Source organism: Lissotriton vulgaris, chromosome 9 (genome assembly GCF_964263255.1).
Source record: "Lissotriton vulgaris chromosome 9, aLisVul1.2, whole genome shotgun sequence".
NCBI classification, from domain to species: domain Eukaryota; kingdom Metazoa; phylum Chordata; class Amphibia; order Caudata; family Salamandridae; genus Lissotriton; species Lissotriton vulgaris.
In genome coordinates this window covers 537365262-537384122 of record NC_141697.1, presented here as the reverse complement: position 1 = coordinate 537384122, position 18861 = coordinate 537365262, and the positions used below count along the sequence as shown (strand labels likewise).

General features: G+C 48.1%; 1 protein-coding gene across 1 annotated transcript in view; it reads left to right on the top strand.

Annotated features, from left to right (window-relative positions):
• Positions 1-18861, top strand: part of LOC147690382 (uncharacterized) — a 2590730-nt gene that overhangs the window by 1596654 nt on the left and 975215 nt on the right. The window contains exon 34 of the mRNA XM_086936677.1: positions 13776-13851. Within this exon, the coding sequence (XP_086792803.1) occupies positions 13776-13851 (76 nt within the window). The remainder of the gene's footprint in view (positions 1-13775; positions 13852-18861) is intronic.

Sequence of the window (18861 nt, the reverse complement as noted above, 5' to 3'; positions counted from 1 at the left end):
CACTCTCCTATGACCCGCCCCCCCAGAGGAACAACGTGATTGCTTAGTCAAGATCTTTGAATGTGGCCCGCGGTATCCACACTCGTAGGGTCCAAAAATGGTATAGTAGGCGCGGAAGTGCTATCATCTTCAGGACAGCTACCCGCCCGGCTACAGACAGTGGCAGCGTTCCCCAGAAGTCCATCTATTTACTTCTCCAGATGGTCTAGATGTGTCAAATGTTGTGGAGAGAGGTCCATTGATCCTTTAAAGGCCCACTTGTCAGATGTTCTTCAGTTTTCACTTTTTGTTGCCCAGCAGGGTTGTACTGTGGGCCCTGTTAAGGACTATTTTTTGGCTTTATCTATGTTTCTTTGTTTGCCATATCAGCCGCCCTTGTTTAAATTTCCCACTGTTTTGAGATTTATAAAGGGCCTTACCAATAGGTATCCACCTTCCCCCTTTGTTATGCCTCAATGGGATTTAAATCTTGTTTTAACCTTCTTGATGTCTTCCCCGTTTGAACCCTTAAATAATTGTCCTTTGAGGCTCCTGTCTTTTAAAACGGTCTTTCTTTTGGCTATTACCTCAGCCAGGAGGGTAAGTGAGCTTCAGGCTCTCAGTTCAAAACCCCCGTTTTTGACCATTCATGCTGAAAGGATGGTCCACAGGACCAGGGCTGCTTTTCTACTTAAGGTGGTTACTCCCTTCCATCTAGGGCAGTCCATTACTCTTCCTTTATTCTACCCTCCCCCTTACTCTTCCAAGGAGGAGAAGAGACTTCACCACCTAGATCCTAAAAGAGTGGTTAGCTTTTATTTGGATAGGACTAAAGGCTTGCGATTGGGCGATCAGTTCTTTGTGGGCTACGTTGGACACATGAAGGGCAAGGCTGTGCACACGCTCACTCTTTCCAGATGGATCATCTTGTGCATCAAGATCTGCTACGCCCTGGTTGGTTTGGAACCGCCTGAAGGTATTAAAGTTCATTCCACCAGAGCCAAGTCATCCACTTCTGCTTTGGCCAGAGGTGTTCCCGTAGTGGACATTTGTAAGGCTGCAACTCGGGCCTCCCTCCACACTTTCGCTAAATATTATTGCTTGGATTCCGAAATGAGGAGGGAGGGCCACTTTGCCCGCTCTGTCCTGCAGGATTTATTGGTAAAGAAGGGTGGACACTCTCTTCTGGGAGTGGGACTGCTGTGGGAGTCTATTCAAAAGGTTTGGAATTCACAGGCAGATGTATCCTTCAGAAGAACAAGTTACTTACCTTTAGTAACGCTTTTTCTGGAGAATACAGTATCTGCCTGTGGATTCCTCACTGACCCATCCTCCTCCATGATGTCCACCCTTGTATACTTTAAAAGAGGCACTGTTTAACATGTTTGTTTTGCATTGACTCTTCTATCTGCCTTTGTGTGGTTTATAGGAAATGCTTTTATTCTTTGTCTTTCCTTCTTAATTTTACACTGTCTGTATTTGTATGAATATTGTGTACTTTGTATACTGAATCTGTTGTTGGTCCACCTGTACGCCTCGGAGGGAAGTAAAAAATAGGTGGAACTGATGTCATCATGCCAATGAGGCCCTCTTATGGCTCCGGTGACGTCATGTGGGGTCGCGAGCAGAGCCGTGGCATTGTGCCAATCTCGTCTGTGTAGAGAGCTAGGAAAAAAGTTTCTGTGGAATGCTGGCGCAGGGGATATTCAAAAGGTGAGGAATCCACAGGCAGATACTCTATCCACCAGAAAAAGCATTACCGAAGGTAAGTAACTTGTTCGCCAGGCCCTGGACCCGAAGTCTTTGTGTGAGAGGTCTCAAAAGCTTCTGGAGGCCTGGCAATCCGCTTCATGCCACTCGAGGTCCCGGTCAAGCGGAAGGTCGCTGGACCAGTCGCAGAGCCATCACCATTTGTCATCGAAGTCTTTGCACTCATTGGGTAAGTCGAAGCACAAGTAGAAGGCAAAGAAGTACCATCGCTCTTTGCTTTCTCTCTGTCTGTCGGCCAACGCGACGTGGGACCCAGAGCGACGTTGCTTGCCGGCTGCTACTTCGGAGCCTGCTTCTGGGACAACTCCGTGCTTCCCTCCCTTTCCAGAAGCCGGAGCGTCCCCTGCCCAGATTCGTCAGTTCTACGCAGCGCTGCTCAGCATCTTTGGGCAGCCCGACTCCTAGAACTTTTAAGCTGGCTGCTCCAGCCCAGGCGCTGCAGGGTCCCCATGGATCCAGGCCTGGATCCGGATCGGTGCCGGTCGATCTCTCGGTTGGTGCCCATTCCAGTGACAATGCCCTCAACCGGCGTAGACCCCAACCTCACCGCAGATATGGACACAGCGCCGGACAGACACCGACCAACAATGGTACCGCACCGGAGGGCACTTTTGTCCCACTGTTAATTCCTGGCATTCCCTATCCCCCTGCTTGGCAGCCAGAGGAGGGTGAGGAGGACTGGAAGGGGTCTGGTGGCCCTCTAACTGACTGACATGAGGAGCCGGACTGGCGAGAGGAGTTGGGTGAGGCCAGTGGTTTGGATACCTCTCCAGACCTTGGCATGCTGTCTCCCCCTACTGTGGCCACGGAGGAGGGAGCATCCTATGATGTGGTGTAGGAAGCTCAAGGCTTTGGGCCTTGAGCTTCCTACAGAGGCAGTCAGGACTAACCTCCTGACTGAGGTGCTTCAGACGGCAGCGGCATTTTCGAAGCCCCCGCTACCATTTAATTAGGCCCTCACGGACATCCTTCTGGGCACTTGGTCCAAGCTCAGCAGAGGGGCCCCTATGGATAGGATGATTGCCCATCACCATTGCCTGGCCCCAGATGACCCACTTTTCCTCTCCCAACACCCTACCCCGAGAGTTTGGTAGTACAAGATTCTACCTCCAAAGGCGCATTCCATACTGCTCCCCCAGATAGGGAGTCCAAGAAGTTGAACCATCTTGGGAAGAAGATTTTTTCTTCCCCCAGCTTAGGACTGCGTCAGTGAACACCGCATGTCTCTTGGGCCGTTACACCCATTATTTGTGGGACACCGTTAATGTCAGGATCAGCACTCTGCAGGATTTGTTCGCAGCAATTAGCTCTACCTCCGGACCTCCCAAATACCCTGACTGTATATTCACAGGGTATTCGAGCGATACGGTGAGGGAAAAACCCCAAATGGGGAAAACCCAGGGAAGGAAAGGAGGGGACAGCAGGGAAAGGAAGCTGTAAAACAAAATGAAACAGATTAGTACACTTCCTATGTCTACTCTCAGTAAGGTCTCACTGAAACATATTATCACCTGTATTGTTTATGAATCAGTCTCCGAACAACGGCACTCTTCCCTTTTTCTCCTATCCCCCCAGAGTGAGATCACTCAAAGTAATGTAAACCATACTACCAATTGAATCTTGCACAGTATTCTGCTTCCAGTAAACAGCGGGTAACGATTGTGCAAAAACAGAACAAAACGTGCAGGGGCTTATTCCAGTACCACTGACATAAATTGCTTCATTTATATCCATGAAGTTCACATAAACCTCCACTGTCAATGACAGCCAAATACGGAGAGGTGTAGCACAATTGCCACTGCCACCCGCCTTGGCACTTGTAATACACACCAATTAACAACTAATCGTCATGTCTTCATGACGGTAATGTGGAGGATACCCCCTTCATTCCCCCACTTGTATTTCATGCCCCTTCTAACCGGAGCCAACAAAACCACCAATCCTTCCCTAGCCAGGGAAGGCAAGAGAACAAACAAAGATCCGGAAATGAGTCAAGACTGACTCGAGCTGTTCCAAAACATGAGCGCGCTGCGCTCCTTTAAACAGAATGCAAAGGCAAGTTTAAATGTTTTCTTTTTTCGATACCAAGGCTGTATCTCTAGCACAGCAGCGATCCACAAAGCGCCAGCAGGAGAACCGGGAGAAGCCGCTCCCGCGGGAATCACCAAGAATCACTAGCGCCGAGTATCCAGCACACCTGCGCTAAATCCTGTCGAGAGCAAAGGCTCATGGGACTTATAGTTCCCGGCCCATGTTACCTGGGAACTGTAGTCTTTGGCAGGCGTGAGGGCTAATTCCTGACAGTACGCCCTCCTCCCAAGCGCCTCCTAGGGCCTGGTTTGGTCGGGAACCTCCGATGGAAAGAAGCAATGGCCCTGGGTGCATGTACATTATTCCATGGCTCCCAAGAATCATCCTCAATTGAATAACCTTTCCAGGAGATCAAATACCATAACACACCCCTGCGCATCTTGGGATCACGAATGGACCTAACTTCATACTCAGGTCCACCCTCTCGTTCCACAGGCGGGGGAGCCCTCCTCTGTGACGTGAGAGCCTTCTTTAGCAACTGCACATGAAATACCGGATGAATTCTCAAAGTGCAAGGCAACCGCAGTTTGTAGGCCACAGGGTTGATTTGTTTCACTATCTGATAGGGACCAATAAAGCGCGGATGGAATACGCTTCTCAACTTAAAACAAATGTACTTAGTGGAGAGCTACACCTTGTGCCCCACCTTAAACCGAGGACCGGGAATCCTGTGCTTATCCTCCCATTGTTTGTACACCTCTTTGGCCTTCAACAAATGTTTCTGCGCTTCCCTATGCACTCTCCTCAATGTACGCATGCGAGCCAACACAGTGGGCTGATCGGCTACTTCAGATGGGAAGGTAATAGGCAAGGTATAGGCATCATAACCGTAATTGGCCTTGAAAGGAGACAGGCCAGTCGAGCTATGCCATGCGTTCTTGTATGCCAATTCAGCCATCTATAACAAGTCCACCCATGATTCATGTGCTTCCTTGGAATAACACCGTAGGTATTTATTCAGGGTTTGATTCAGCCTCTCAGTCTGCCCATCGGTCCGTAGGTGAAAGCTTGTTGAGAGAGCTGAATCAATCCCCAAAGCCTTACACCACATTCTACAGAAACGAGCAACAAATTGATGCCCCCTATCAGACACAATCACCCGGGGAATGCCATGTAACCGTATGACCTGGAAAGCCAGTAACTGGGCTGTTTGGCCTGCTGTGGGGAGATTCTTACATGGTATAAAATGACCCATCTTGGTCAAATTATCGATTACCACCAGGATAGCTGAACACCCCTGATCACAGGGCAAACCCGTAATAAAATCCAGGCTTATGTTCTGCCATGGGCGAGCAGGTGTGGGCATGGGCATCAATTGACCTTTCTTTCTCGTGTTTTCCCCTTTTGCTCTTGCACACTCTTCACAGCACTTCACCCAGTATGTAGCATCCTTAACCAATAAATCCCACCAAAAATACCTTCGAAGTAGACTCAATGTTTTAGCAATACCTGGGTGCCCAGCCATGGGTGCTAAATGACACCATTCAAAAGCCTTCTTCCGTATCTCAACTGTGGGTAGGTACAAACAGTCACCCTGGAAAGGCAGACCTTTTCTTACAGTTCTCCCCAATTTGTTATTAGCCCAAGTTTCCCAGGCCTTTAAAGACTGCGAGTTCTGAACCTCGTCCAGGAAACTCTCCGCACAAACCACACATAATACCTTGGCTGCAGGGATAATGGCATGTTGGATCTCTTCCTGCTGTACATCTGGCATAACTTGTCTGGACAAAGCGTCCGCCTTCCTATTGTCTATGCCAGGTCTAAAGGTCACTACAAAGTTGTACTCAGCAAAGAAAAGCATCCAACGCATATTTCTTTGTGTCAAATGCCTGGCCGAAGTCATGTACTGGAGGTTTCTATGGTCTGTGTATACGGTCACAGCATGACAGGCCCCCCACAGATATTGCCTCCACTCTTGAAAAGCACGCTTTATGGCCAACAGTTCTTTTTCTGCAATAGTGTAATTATGCTCAGCAGGGCTCAATTTCTTCGACAAGTATGCTACGGGATGGAGCTGGCCTGTGAGTGAATTTCTCTGAGACAACACCGCCCCTATCGCTTCCTCTGAAGTGTCAGCTTCCACCACAAAGGGAAGTTCCAGTACAGGGTGTACCAACACAGGAGCCGTAATGAAAGCCTTCTTTAGTGTCTGGAAGGCCTCATCAGCTTCTTTAGTCCATGCAAACTGCACCTCTTTTCTCAACAACCTGGTAATTGGGACAGCCTTTTGAGAGAACTGTCCAATAAAACGGCGATAGTTATTGGCAAATCCCCAAAAAACTTTGCACTTCCCGCACGTTCTTAGGGATTGGCCATTCCCGCACCGCCTGGACTTTTCGATCTGACATCTGTAATCCTTGAGAGCTGAGGTTCACTCCCAAAAACTCCACCTCGTGAATCCCAAACTCGCACATACTCAATTTCACATACAGACGGTGTTCCCTCAACTTCTCCAAAACCGCTCCCACTTGTTCGGCATGACAGGATTCCTCCTGAGAGTATATCAGTATATCATCGATATACACTACCACAAAGTGATCCAAATAGTCCTTCAGCACATCGTTAATGAAAAATTGGAAAGCCGCTGGGGCATTACAAAGCCCAAAGGGCATCACCAGATACTCATAGAGTCCAAATCGCGTCTTGAACGACGTCTTCCATTCATTTCCCTCGCGTACCCTGACCAGATGATAAGCCCCCCGTAAGTCCAAACGGGTATAGATTTTTGCTTCCCCCACCTGGTCAAGCACGACAGATATGAGGGGGAGAGGATAACGGTTACGGACGGTGTTTTTATTCAAGACGCGATAGTCCACACAAGCCCTTAGGTCCCCGTTGGCTTTCGCAATAAAGAACAGAGGAGAGGCAGCAGGGGAGCGGGGAGGCCGAATAAACCCCAAGCGGAGGTAGTGGTCAATGTATTCCTTCAAGTGGGCAGTCTCAGGGACTGACAAAGCATATACCCTGCAAGTAGGAATAGTAGCTACTTCAACTAGGTCTATGCGACAATCGTACTCCCTGTGTGGACGAAGGGTTTCTGCTTTAACCTCACTGAACACATCTCTATAGGGATGATGTACTTCAGGGAGTTGTACGTCTTTTTCTGCTGCCGTAGCTGCCAAATAGGGTGTGGATAGAACAGTCACATGAGCAGAAAGGTCCAGACACCATATGATCCTGACAAAACTCAGGCAAGAACTCAAATGTCTTGTTCTTCCAGTTAACAACAGGTTTATGCCGACATAACCAGGGCATTCCTAGAATTACCTCATACTGAGGAGCTGCAATGATATTCAGAGTTAAAAGCTCGGAGTGAATGTTCCCTCGCAGGACAACAGACAGCCCTACTTCACTAGTCCTTTCAGTTATATGACCTGATTTTAACAGCTTACCATCTACCGCTAGAACCTCCTCAGGATTCTCTCTCTGGATACGTGGTAAGGCTAGACGAGACCCCGGGCCATCATCAATGAAATTGCCTGTTGCCCCAGAGTCCAACATAACCAACACTTGATGACACTTATGCTCACATTCTAGCGTCATTCCTATGACCAAATGGGACTCGGTTTCTCCTACCCCAACAGTCGATAGCGAGGTTAATTTCCATTCTGGTCCCCCTTCTGAGCCTGGTTTAGTGGGTTCCCCCTGTTCTTCTCCAGGTACAGTGGCTGAAACAGCCACTCTCTTAAATCTACTGATACTAGATGACTTGGGTTTGGAGGGACATTCTCTAATGCAATGCCCCTTCTTCCCACAGTACATACACAGGCCCTGTGTTCTCCTGGCTTCCCTCTCTGCCTTAGACAATGGGGCTCTGAGTGCTCCAATCTCCATAGGTTCGGCACTACTTTCTGTCCCTCCAGATGATTTTTGAGTGGGGCGATCAAAATGGAACGTTCCTCTATCCCATCTTCTCCTATTCCCCCCTCTTTCTGTCATGCGACCATCTAACCTTAATGCTAGATTAATCATGCCCGCGCATGTTTTGGGTTGAGGGTCAACCTGAGCCACCACGTCTTTCAAATCATCTTTTAACCCTTGATTGAAAAGGGACATTCTTTTTTCCCCGGGCCATTCAGCCTCAGCCACTAGTCTATTGAACGTGGTCAAATAAGTGATCAACTAATTTTTACCTTGCTTCAACTCCAGGAGTTCTTTATCCGCACTGAAAGTAGTAGCCCTGCGATCAAACACTTTCTCAAATTCAGCTCTAAAGGCAGCCCAATCTGACAAAATGGGATCATTGTTTTTCACTAGCGGGACCGCCCAATTGGCTGCGTACCCCACTAGATAGGAGATGGCGAAAGCCACCCTAGAATGGTTATTAGGGAACAAAGCGGGTTTACATGAGAAGTGGAGCAATATCTGGGTTAGAAAGACCTGAGTTTTACGTGGGTCTCCTGAGTACCTTTCAGGCGTGGCCAAAGGAATGGGAGGGGGCACTGTCACCTGCACTGGAGATGCAGGAGAGGAGGCATTGAAGGGATTCCTAGTCAACAGCTCGACCTTATCACGTAAGGCGGTTGTCTCTGCCGTTGACGAGGCCAGCTCCTGCTGAACCAACACCAAAGCATGCAACACATCCTCCATGGTGGCCATTATTACTACAAACGAACCGGGCAGAGCGTAATTCTTGGGCTAGTGATTCTGTCAGGATCAGCAGTCTGCAGGATTCGTTTGCAGCAATAAGCTCCACCTCCGGACCTCCCAAATACCCTGACTGTATATTCACAGGGTATTCGAGCGATACGGTGAGGGAAAAACCCCAAATGGGGAAAACCCAGGGAAGGAAAGGAGGGGACAGCAGGGAAAGGAAGCTGTAAAACAAAATGAAACAGATTAGTACACTTCCTATGTCTACTCTCAGTAAGGTCTCACTGAAACATATTATCACCTGTATTGTTTATGAATCAGTCTCCGAACGACGGCACTCTTCCCTTTTTCTCCTATCCCCCCAGAGTGAGATCACTCAAAGTAATGTAAACCATACTGCCAATTGAATCTTGCACAGTATTCTGCTTCCAGTAAACAGCGGGTAAGGATTGTGCAAAAACAGAATAAAACGTGCAGGGGCTTATTCCAGTACCACTGACATAAATTGCTTCATTTATATCCATGAAGTTCACATCAACCTCCACTGTCAATGACAACCATATACGGAGAGGTGTAGCACAATTGCCACTGCCACCCGCCTTGGCACTTGTAATCCACACCGATTAACAACTAATCGTCATGTCTTCATGACGGTAATGTGGAGGATACCCCATTCATTCCGCCACTTGTATTTCATGCCGCTTCTAACCGGAGCCAACAAAACCACCAGTCCTTCCCTAGCCAGGGAAGGCAAGAGAACAAACAAAGATCCGGAAATGAGTCAAGACTGACTCGAGCTGTTCCAAAACATGAGCGTGCGGCGCTCCTTTAAACAGAATGCAAAGGCAAGTTTAAATGTTTTCTTCTTACGATACCAAGGCTGTATCTCTAGCGTGGCAGCGATCCACAAAGCGCCCTCTCCTTGGATGAAGCAGGAGAACCGGGAGCAGCCGCTCCCGCGGGAATCACCAAGAATCACTAGCGCCGAGTTTCCAGCACACCTGCGCTAAATCCTGTCGAGAGCAAAGGCTCATGGAACTTGTAGTTCCCGGCCCATGTTACCTGGGAACTGTAGTCTTTGGCAGGCGCGAGGGCTAGTTCCTGACAGTTAAGCGAGTGCTGCCACAGTGCCTGAAGGAGACCTGGGCCGTACTCTCCTGTGCAGTCGCAGATGGTAGAGACGCAGCAAAGTTTACCATCCGATGTGGACTAAATACCGCGACTCGCTGGGTAGAACGATTTCTGGTCAGTGGCCTTGAGGTGCTATTCCTGGATGAGGTCCACTGGCTTCTCTGGGGATGTCCAATCGACCCTTTTGGACATGCTTTTGATGGCCATCACCTGTGCGGTGACAAGGTGGACAATGCTCTTGAGCGCTTCAAGGACTCTAGGGCTAGGGCCAGATCCTTGGGCCTTGCTGCCACCTCTTGTCCTGTGCCTTCTGCCTTTTGCCCCTTTTGTGGTTATGGATTGGGTGCCCCACCTCATTCCACCCAGGGCCAAAAGCCTGCGCAAGCTACCTAGTCTCTGCACGGCTGGGTATGTGGGAGCCAGCTCGTGGGTCTAGGGTCCAGCGGTCGGGCCAGTGCCCCCTCTGCAGCAGCCTCCAAACCTTCCTAGTCCGACCTTTCAAGGCCACCACTTGCAGGTTGGCTGCAGGATCCTACATCACCTCCCCCACTGGCGCACTATCATGTCGGATATGTGGGTTTTGCAAATAGTCCAAAGGGACTACTCCCTCCTCTTCAAAACTATCCCTCCCTTCAATGCACCTACACTCCATATCGCTTGTCGTAGTATCATCTTGCCCTTCTCCATCAAGAACTTATGGCTCTCTTGGCGAAGGGTGCCATCGAAGGCTTCCCTGTGCGAGAAGTAGGTCATGGTTGCTATTCCCACTACTTTCTGGTACCCAAGAAGGACATAGGCCTGCGTCCTATTTTAGACCTCAGGAACGTTAACCGCTTCCTCCGCGAGGAGTAGTTCAAAATGCTAACTTTAGCTCAGATCTTGTCTGCCCTCGACCCTGGAGACTGGATGGTAGCATTAGACTTGCAGGACGCTTATTTTCACATGCCAGTCCTGCCTGCCAGCGTTACCTACGGTTTATGGTAAACCACAAGCATTTTCAGTTTACCGTGCCCCCCTTTGACCTTACCAGCACACCTTTGGTGTTCACAAAAGTGATGGTGGTGGTCGCAGCTCATCCGCGCAGATCAGGAATTCCAGTCTTCCCTTATCTCGACGACTGGCTGCTAAAGGCGGGGTCGCCCCAGGCTATCGTCTCCCACCTCTAGACTACGGCGGACCTCCTGCATTCGCTGGTGTTAACTATCAACGTGCCGAAGTAGCACCTGATTCCCTCTTAGTTGCTCCTTTTGGATACAGCGCAGTTTCTGGTTTATCCTCCCGAGCAGCGAGTCCCGGATATTCGGGCTATGATACCGATGTTTCAGCCTCTATCCTCGGTTTCCGTGTGAATGACTCTGAGGCTTCAGGGCCTCATGGCCTCCTGCATCCTGGTGGTAGATCATGCCAGATGGTATATGCAGGCTCTGCAGTGGGACCTGAAGTTCCAGTGGGTGCAGCATCAGGGGAATCTTTCCAATGTCATCCAGATCTCGGAGGGGGCTGCAAGTCAGTTGCAGTGGTGGCTTATGAACCAGGATTGGGTCAACGGCAGATCCCTCTCCCTTCTCCATCCTGACTCCACAGTAGTGATTGATGCGTCGCTCCTGGAATGGGGCGGCCACATGGGAGAGGCAGAGATTAGAGGCCGCACGTCTACGGCAGAGTCGGGCTGCACTTCAACCTTCAGGAGCTCCAGGCGATTTATCTTGCACTGAAGGCATTCCTTCCTTCTGTCTAGGGAAGAGTAGTGCAGGTGTTCACAGACACGACCACCACCATGTGGTACTGCAACAAACAGGGCGAGGTGGGGTCTTGGATCCTATGTCAAGAGGCTCTTTGCCTTTGGAGATTGCTGGAGCATCATGGCATGTCTATGGTGGTTCAACACTTGGCAGGTTCCCTGAATGCCAGGACAGATGAGCTCAGCCGCCAGTGTATGATGGATCACGAATGGCGTCTTCACTCGGAGGTGGTGCAAGGTCTCTTTCAGCAGTGGGGAGAGCCTTGGTTAAATCTATTCGCCACCGAAGAGAACGCTCAATGTCAGCAGTTCTGCGCAATGGATTTTCCAAGGCGGCATTCGCTAGGCGACGCTTTTAGTTGCGAGTGGAGTTGCGGCTTCCTGTACACCTTTCCGCCTGTACCATTTCTACCCAGAGTGCTGAAGACGATCAAGTGTGACTGGGACCAAGTCATTCTTGTGGCTCCAGACTGGGCACGAAGAGCCTGGTACCCTGAGCTCTTGATCATGGCCATCGTTCACCCGATCAGACTGCCTCTTAGGGAAGATATTCTCTCGCAGTAGCAGGGGAAGGTCCTCCACCCAAACCTGTCCATCCTCCACCTCCTTGCATGAAGATTGAGCGGCGACAGATGACAGCCTTCGACCTTCATCCCGAAGTTTGTAATTTCATCTTGGCAGCCAGGCGTCCCTCCACTAAAAAGGTATATGCCTGTAGATGGAACAAATTTGTGGCATGGTGCACAGCTAAAGCTGTGGATCCCCTTTTTGCCCCTCTATCAGAGATTCTCCTCTTTGTTCTTTCTTTGGCCAAGCAGGGCTAAGCTCTGGGCACTCTTAAAGACTATCTTTTGGCCATTTCGGCTTTTCTTCCCCTTTCTGATCAGCCTTCTCTTTTCAAGTTCCCTATTGTTAACCGATTTCTGAAGGGCATTACTCATCTCCTCCTTCACCCATCCAATTGCCCCAGTGGGACTTGAACCTTGTTCTCGCTTATCTTATGTGTGTTCCCTTTGAGCCACTACATAATTGTCCTTCTACGTCTCCTTACTTTGAAAACTGCTTTCGTGCGTGTCATCACCTCTGCGTGCAGGGCGAGTGAGCTTCCTTATCTTTAAAGCCTCCTTTTCTTTCTGTCCATCAGGACAAGGTTGTCCTTCGTACTAGGCCTTCTTTTCTTCCCAAAGTAGTTACCTCTTTCCACTTAGGTCAGACCATCACATTGCCCACCTTCTTTCCGCCTCTGTATGCTTCCAAAGGGAAGGAGAGACTCCACCATCTGGACCCAAAACGTGCGCTGTCTTTCTAGCTTGACCGCGCTAAATAATTCCAGGTGGACGATCAACTCTTCATGGGTTATGTGGGTGCCAAGAAGGGTCAGGCAGTGCACAAACATACCATCTCTTGATGAGTTGTCCTATGCATTAAAATATGCTATAGTTTAGCTAAAAAGGCCCAGTAGGACTGCGCACCCATTCCACTCGGGCGACGGCAGCCACTACTGCTTTGCGACTTGGAGTCCTCTTACTTGACATCTGTCAGGCAGCCACATGGGCATCCTTTTACACGTTTACCAAGCATTACTGCCTGGACAGTGAAGTCCGGAGAGATGGCTTTTTCAGCCGTTCTATTCTCCAGTACTTTATGGTGTGAACTTGTTTTGCAGACCCACCTCCGGGGTTGGTATTGCTGGGGTATCTATTCTAAGGTAAGGAATATATATAACTAAAGTCTCTTTCAGATGAACAAGTTACCTACCTTCGGTAACGATATATCTGTAAGAGAAATATATTAATTATAGATTCTTTACCGTCCCGCCCATCTTTCCCAGTTCTGCGAACTGACTTCTAGGGTTAGGGACTCCCTTCCAGGGCTCTAGTTTTTGTGCACCAGTGGTCAGTGTCTTGCATGGCTCTGCGCTTCTGGCGAGGGAAATCATGTCAGAATTGACATCAGCGCGCAAAGGTGGCATCTAAGTAGACTCTGCAACGTCATCCCGATGACCACGGTGCCGACAACGGACGCAGAGTCGACCGATGCCACCTACAGACGCACAAGGGTCCTGCTAGAAAAAATTCTCCGGATCCAGTCTGACGCCTGGGGGTAATTCTAAGGTAAGGAATCCGTAACTTATATATGTTTCTTACAGATATATTGTTACAGAAGGGTAGAAACTGGTACTTTAGTGGTCTCCGTGTGGCACTTATCTGTATCAAGTACAATGTTTTTCGAAAGTACACATATATCCCACTTTACAGTTTATTTCATCAGTTCTGTAATGTACGTGTTTATGCAATTTTTTTATAGTAGCTTATATATAAAAGAAACCTTGCCTTGATTTAATGCTTTTAACAAATGAAATACCACAACCTATTATTTATTTTTGTGTGTCACTAGAAATTACTCCTTCAAAATATATCTGTGTTTTGTTTTTAGCAGCAGACCTAACCTTTTTATTTTATTTCATAAGGTTTGCAGTTATGTGTGATTATATGATTGATCTGGATGACGACGAAAATAGGTTAAAAGATGAACATCTCTATTTGGTAAGTCACAAGAATCGTTTTGTTTTTTTGCTGGTTGTGAAAAACGTTTATGGTATTCAGAAAAAAACGAGGTATTCAAAAATAAACTGTATAAAAATAATCATTTTTACTAAAAAGGAATTGCATGAAAACTGCACAGATAGTTGTCAACGACCCAGTTCTTACAAGTGATTTGACATTTTCTCTTTAATTGTAATAGCAAATATTCTGTCTCTACCAGTGAATCTTTAGTTCTGCCCACGTACGCAATTCTGGAGAGCGTTCTACAAAAATATGTAATACAAATCACATTTTTTAATTAACGTGTTATAACCTGTAAAACGTATATGTTCTCCTAGTTTGTTTAAAACGTTATTTGATGTGAAATGCAGACAAGGGCCATTATAAATAACATAGTTACAAAAAAACTTTTTCACAAGCCTTTTTAAAGGAAGGGGGAGAGTAAATAGGGACAGTGTATCCTACAGCATGTAGCCTGAAAGGATAGGAAAACTGACCCTACTCCATATCACCAGTATCCCAGTAACTTATTCTTTGTGGACTTGTCTAAATATTGTTTTCATCACAAAATACATTGCCTTTTTGTGAAGGGCTCTACCTGTAGGAGAAAAAGGACTCAAAATTGGTTCTCACAATGTCTGTAATGTGTGGCTTCCCAGCTCCCATCATCCAGAGTTCGCACACTTTTGTTGAAAATGTCCATGCGGAGTTTGATGGACGGGGAAAAGATCCGATGAAATGGACTGCAGAAGGACCTGCATAGTCAAGCACAATCATCATCAGGAATATATGAGGGAACTCCTACCTTGCCGAGGCCCCCAGCGAGGGAGATTAAAGGAAAGATCTCACATGAAAAGTTAAGGTGCACTTGTTGATACCCATGATGTTGACGGCAGGATCAGTAACAACATGCTCGCTGTTGAGGGCCGGTTGACCATCGAAACATCATTTGACTTTGAAGAGAACATGCCAGTTGACGTGGAACACAGAATGGACCTTAGGAAGGCACTCGATGTTGAAGGGGACCAGACAAAGCTGGTCTTTAAAAGATGATAAAGGGCAGAGTTCTGCTATATTTGATTTAGACTACTTCAGGACATATCATTGTAACAACAGAAGAGTGTGCCTTTTACTTATATAATAAACATAGAGCACAAAGGAAAAGACCAACTAGGTTCTTTTCAAAGGCCTCACTCACCAACTTCACTGTGGCGACCACACCCCTCCAGAGACCCATAATGTAGTTAGTGACTGTAGGAGAGTAGGCTCTGCTTCCTATGGTCACCCCCACTTTTTGCTGTGATACTCTGGTTTTTCGACCTTAGACTGGCTGTGGCCCTGCTAATCAGGACCACAGCCTAGCTGTTCTCTCTCTAAATTGATACCATGTACTTTAGGTACTTTCCTGATTGGGGATTGGGTCACCTCTGTGAGCCCCTGTATAGTGTGCCATAGGTACCCAGGGCATAGGTGCGTCCAAGGCCTACCAGGGGCTGCAGCATGTATTATGTCACCCCTGGCTGGCCCTCCAAACTGACACCACAGGCTGTTCACCCAGCCTGGGTAAGGTGGTGTAATCACCCCTTACTTAGATATAGTATACCTATATCTACCTTATATATAGACAGATAGTAACCTATAAGTCACTCCTATGGCAGGCCTTATCATTCCTGGAGGCAGAATGCTTGGTTTTGTGTGAGAGGGTGCCCTAGCATGAGCTGATCCCCTCTGCAGCTTTCGGAACCATCTCCTTATAGCTGTTCTATGATATAGCCATACTCTATACTCTTAAGTGCATTATAATCCTCGCGGTTAATGCTAACTTTGGTTGGCTTTATCGAAACATGTAGTGTAAGGTGTCAAACACTTTGGAATACTACCCTCCCGCCAGTCCTGGTGGCAGGGGTAGCATTCCATCCTTCTAGAGGGAGAAGACATGTAGTTACTGGTTTACCCGGTTAAAGTTAAACAGAGCCTCAGCATCACAAAATGGATGCTGCTGCCACAGACACAAGTCTTACCTCCTGCTGCTGGATGAAACTCCGGCAGGGAAGGCCGGGACAATAGGTTTCCTGTTGAGGGAGGTGCCAGCACCTCCCCAGACAGGCTTTAGTGTATTGGGTTAGGGAGGGCTGCATTCAGAAATGTTTTTCCAGACACTGCCTGGGGTACACAAGGTGCTCCATGCATAGCCCGGTTCAAACCAGTTGCTGGGGCACTCCAGCCCCGCTCTGGTGCGAAACTGGACAAAGGGAAAAACCACCCCTTCTCAGGTCACCCCATAGGAGGGACCTAGCAGGTAATCCAACCCCTTAACTTGGTATAAGTATAGGAGCTGTGCCCCTAGGTCTTTAGAATATCCTGGAACTAAACGTTGATACTGAACTCTTGGACCTTCGACATTCCATTTCGCCTGGAAGACGGAAGACATCTCACTTGTGGTCAAGGAGTGACCACCATGTGCAAACGGGCACCACCAGTAACTTGCTGGTCTGCATTGTTGAGGCTCCCGCCAGAACTCGAAGACTCTGCGACACAGGACATGGACTTCCAGACATCGTTGACGCTGCTCAACAACTCTAGCAAAGCTGAGACCCGTAGCGGACACGAGAGACATGGGACTGGAACTCCTGGACATCCTGCATTTTGCTAACTGCATCGCTTCCTAAGGTAACTCGCAGTTGTGCATTGGGAAACGAGAAGCCCCAGACCCGAGCACCATTTGCACCGAAGCTCAGCCCTCCACACTCCACGAGTGCTGCGTGGGGCCTGCTCTTGTATTTCAGCTTGACGCGTCTTCCTGGTTCCTTCTCTGTTGGCTAGTGAGCCCCCTGAAGACTTTTCTTTGAACTTAAACTGCTTTCCTGGTTGCTCCAGGCTTGCTCCAGTTTTCCTGCAAAGGAGAAGCGCCACAGACCTTGCAGGTCTACACCGAAGCCAATCTTCATCTCCTGCGTGGATTGCGTTTGCCAAGGCTTGTTGGGTCCAATCTGGATACCGACATCGCAGTCAACTAGATCCTTTGTGGGACAGCTCGAATTCAGCTCCTGGTCATCGTCGACACCTCCTGGACCTCGTGGCTGCAGAGACAAGCTTCACCTCTTCACCTGAGATCATCGCGCCATCGCCTGGTTCCTTCCTGGTTACTGGCTAGTGAACCAGACTCTGTCCCTTCTGCTTTCAGGTTCTTCAGATCTTCTATCCACCCTTGGATCCACCTGGACACTTTTCCTCTGGTCGCCTGCAGCACTTCTTTGCAGATCTCCATAGAAAACATCGACGAAACCCGACACCAAAAGGCACCTCTGCACCCGGCTTCCCGGGGTGAGGTAACACAAGTACTCTGGTGCTCCCGTGGGTCTTGACTCTCGAAGTGTCCTAGTCTAAAGGGGTTTTGTCGTCGTCCATCCGGAAGTGCCCTCAAACAGTAACTTTGTAACTTTTACATTTCCCATAGAAAGTCAATGGTAACTCGTGGCTGTATTTAGACACTGCCTGCATCTCCCGTGGGCCTCCTACTTCCTAATCTTTGGTTGTTTAGAGTAGCACCAGCGATTCCCTAGACCCCAGGCCTACTTTCTATTTCTGACGTGGTTCTTATACCACTATTTTAGTATATGGTTTGTGAGGCCCCTAGGGCATAACTGTATTTGTGCAACTTATCGTATGCTAATTAAGTAACTTGTATTGTGCTTTTACATCTGACCTCATAAAGAGTGCAGAGGGGTTGTGTTTAGAATAAATTCATATATATTTAATATATATCGTGTGGTGTCCTTTCATTTGGTCTTCAAAGGGTCGATTAGACTGGTACAAGGTGCCCACTAGAACTAGTGGACATCATACGCCAGGCTAACTTCTCACATTGGTGTGCAGCGGATGGGATAAGAGCTTGCATTTGTTTTACCATATAATCTTGAAATATCATTTGAAAGATCACATTAAGGTACCTGTAGGTACATATATATATCAAGTTCTTATAATACATAAGTTCTACTGAACTTAGCACACCCTGACTATAACTCCTAGAGAGGTTCTAGTAGGAAACAAGTAGTGTTGGTAGGTGCACACACCGCGCCTCACTAGAAATGTCCTTGGAGGCAGGGCCTAGTGGGTCTCTGCCAGAAGACAGCCTTACGGTGCCTTCTAAATATGACACATTTACTTTTCAGGAACTGAGAAGTCTGTATTCAGTCAGAAAACTGAGACAAAGACAGAGTCCAACCTTTAACCACCTAGTGGACATCTTAGTGGCTTATGATACAGATAATGCATCAGACCCAGATAACCAAGGTAGTAAAGAGGTGGGCCACCCATCTACTGAAGATCCTAGTGGGCCACACCCATTGGACTCTGAAGAGGGTGAGGTGAACCAGGTAGAGTTAGGTGAACTAAACCAGGTTAACCTAGGACTACATGGGACTGGAGAAGGAAGGATCCAATCCAGACCCCCGAGTAGGCCTAATGTTGAGTACAGAAGACGCAGATCACTTTCCAGTGCATCTGGACAGTCTGACTCCTCAGTAGGGTCCAATGCCTCAGCTCTGAGGAGAATGCCTTCACCTCAGAGAAGGGAGCATAAGGCTAGGATGAGGGAATCCAAGCTTAGGATCAAGAGGCAAGAAATTGCCCTTTCCAAAGAGACCCTGGCTCTTGAGAGAGAGAGAGGAAATTGTGTAGGCTAGAGCCCACTGGTGGCAGCATAATTCCTAGAGATAGGAAAAGGTCTCATGACTATACAAACCTGAAAAAAATTGTGCCCCCCTATCAGGTAGAGGATGACATCCACAAGTGAATCACTGCTTTGGAAAGAGCCTGAAAAGTGCAAAAGGTCCCCAAGGAGCAGTGGGCAGCAATTGTATGGCTCTCCTTTACAGACAAAGGCAGAGATAAGCTCCTTACAGTTAATGAACAGGATGCTGACAACTACACTGTCCTAAAGAGTGACCTGGTAGATGGGGTTGGCTTAACTACTGAGCAGTACATGTTGCTGTTCAGAGATACCCAGAA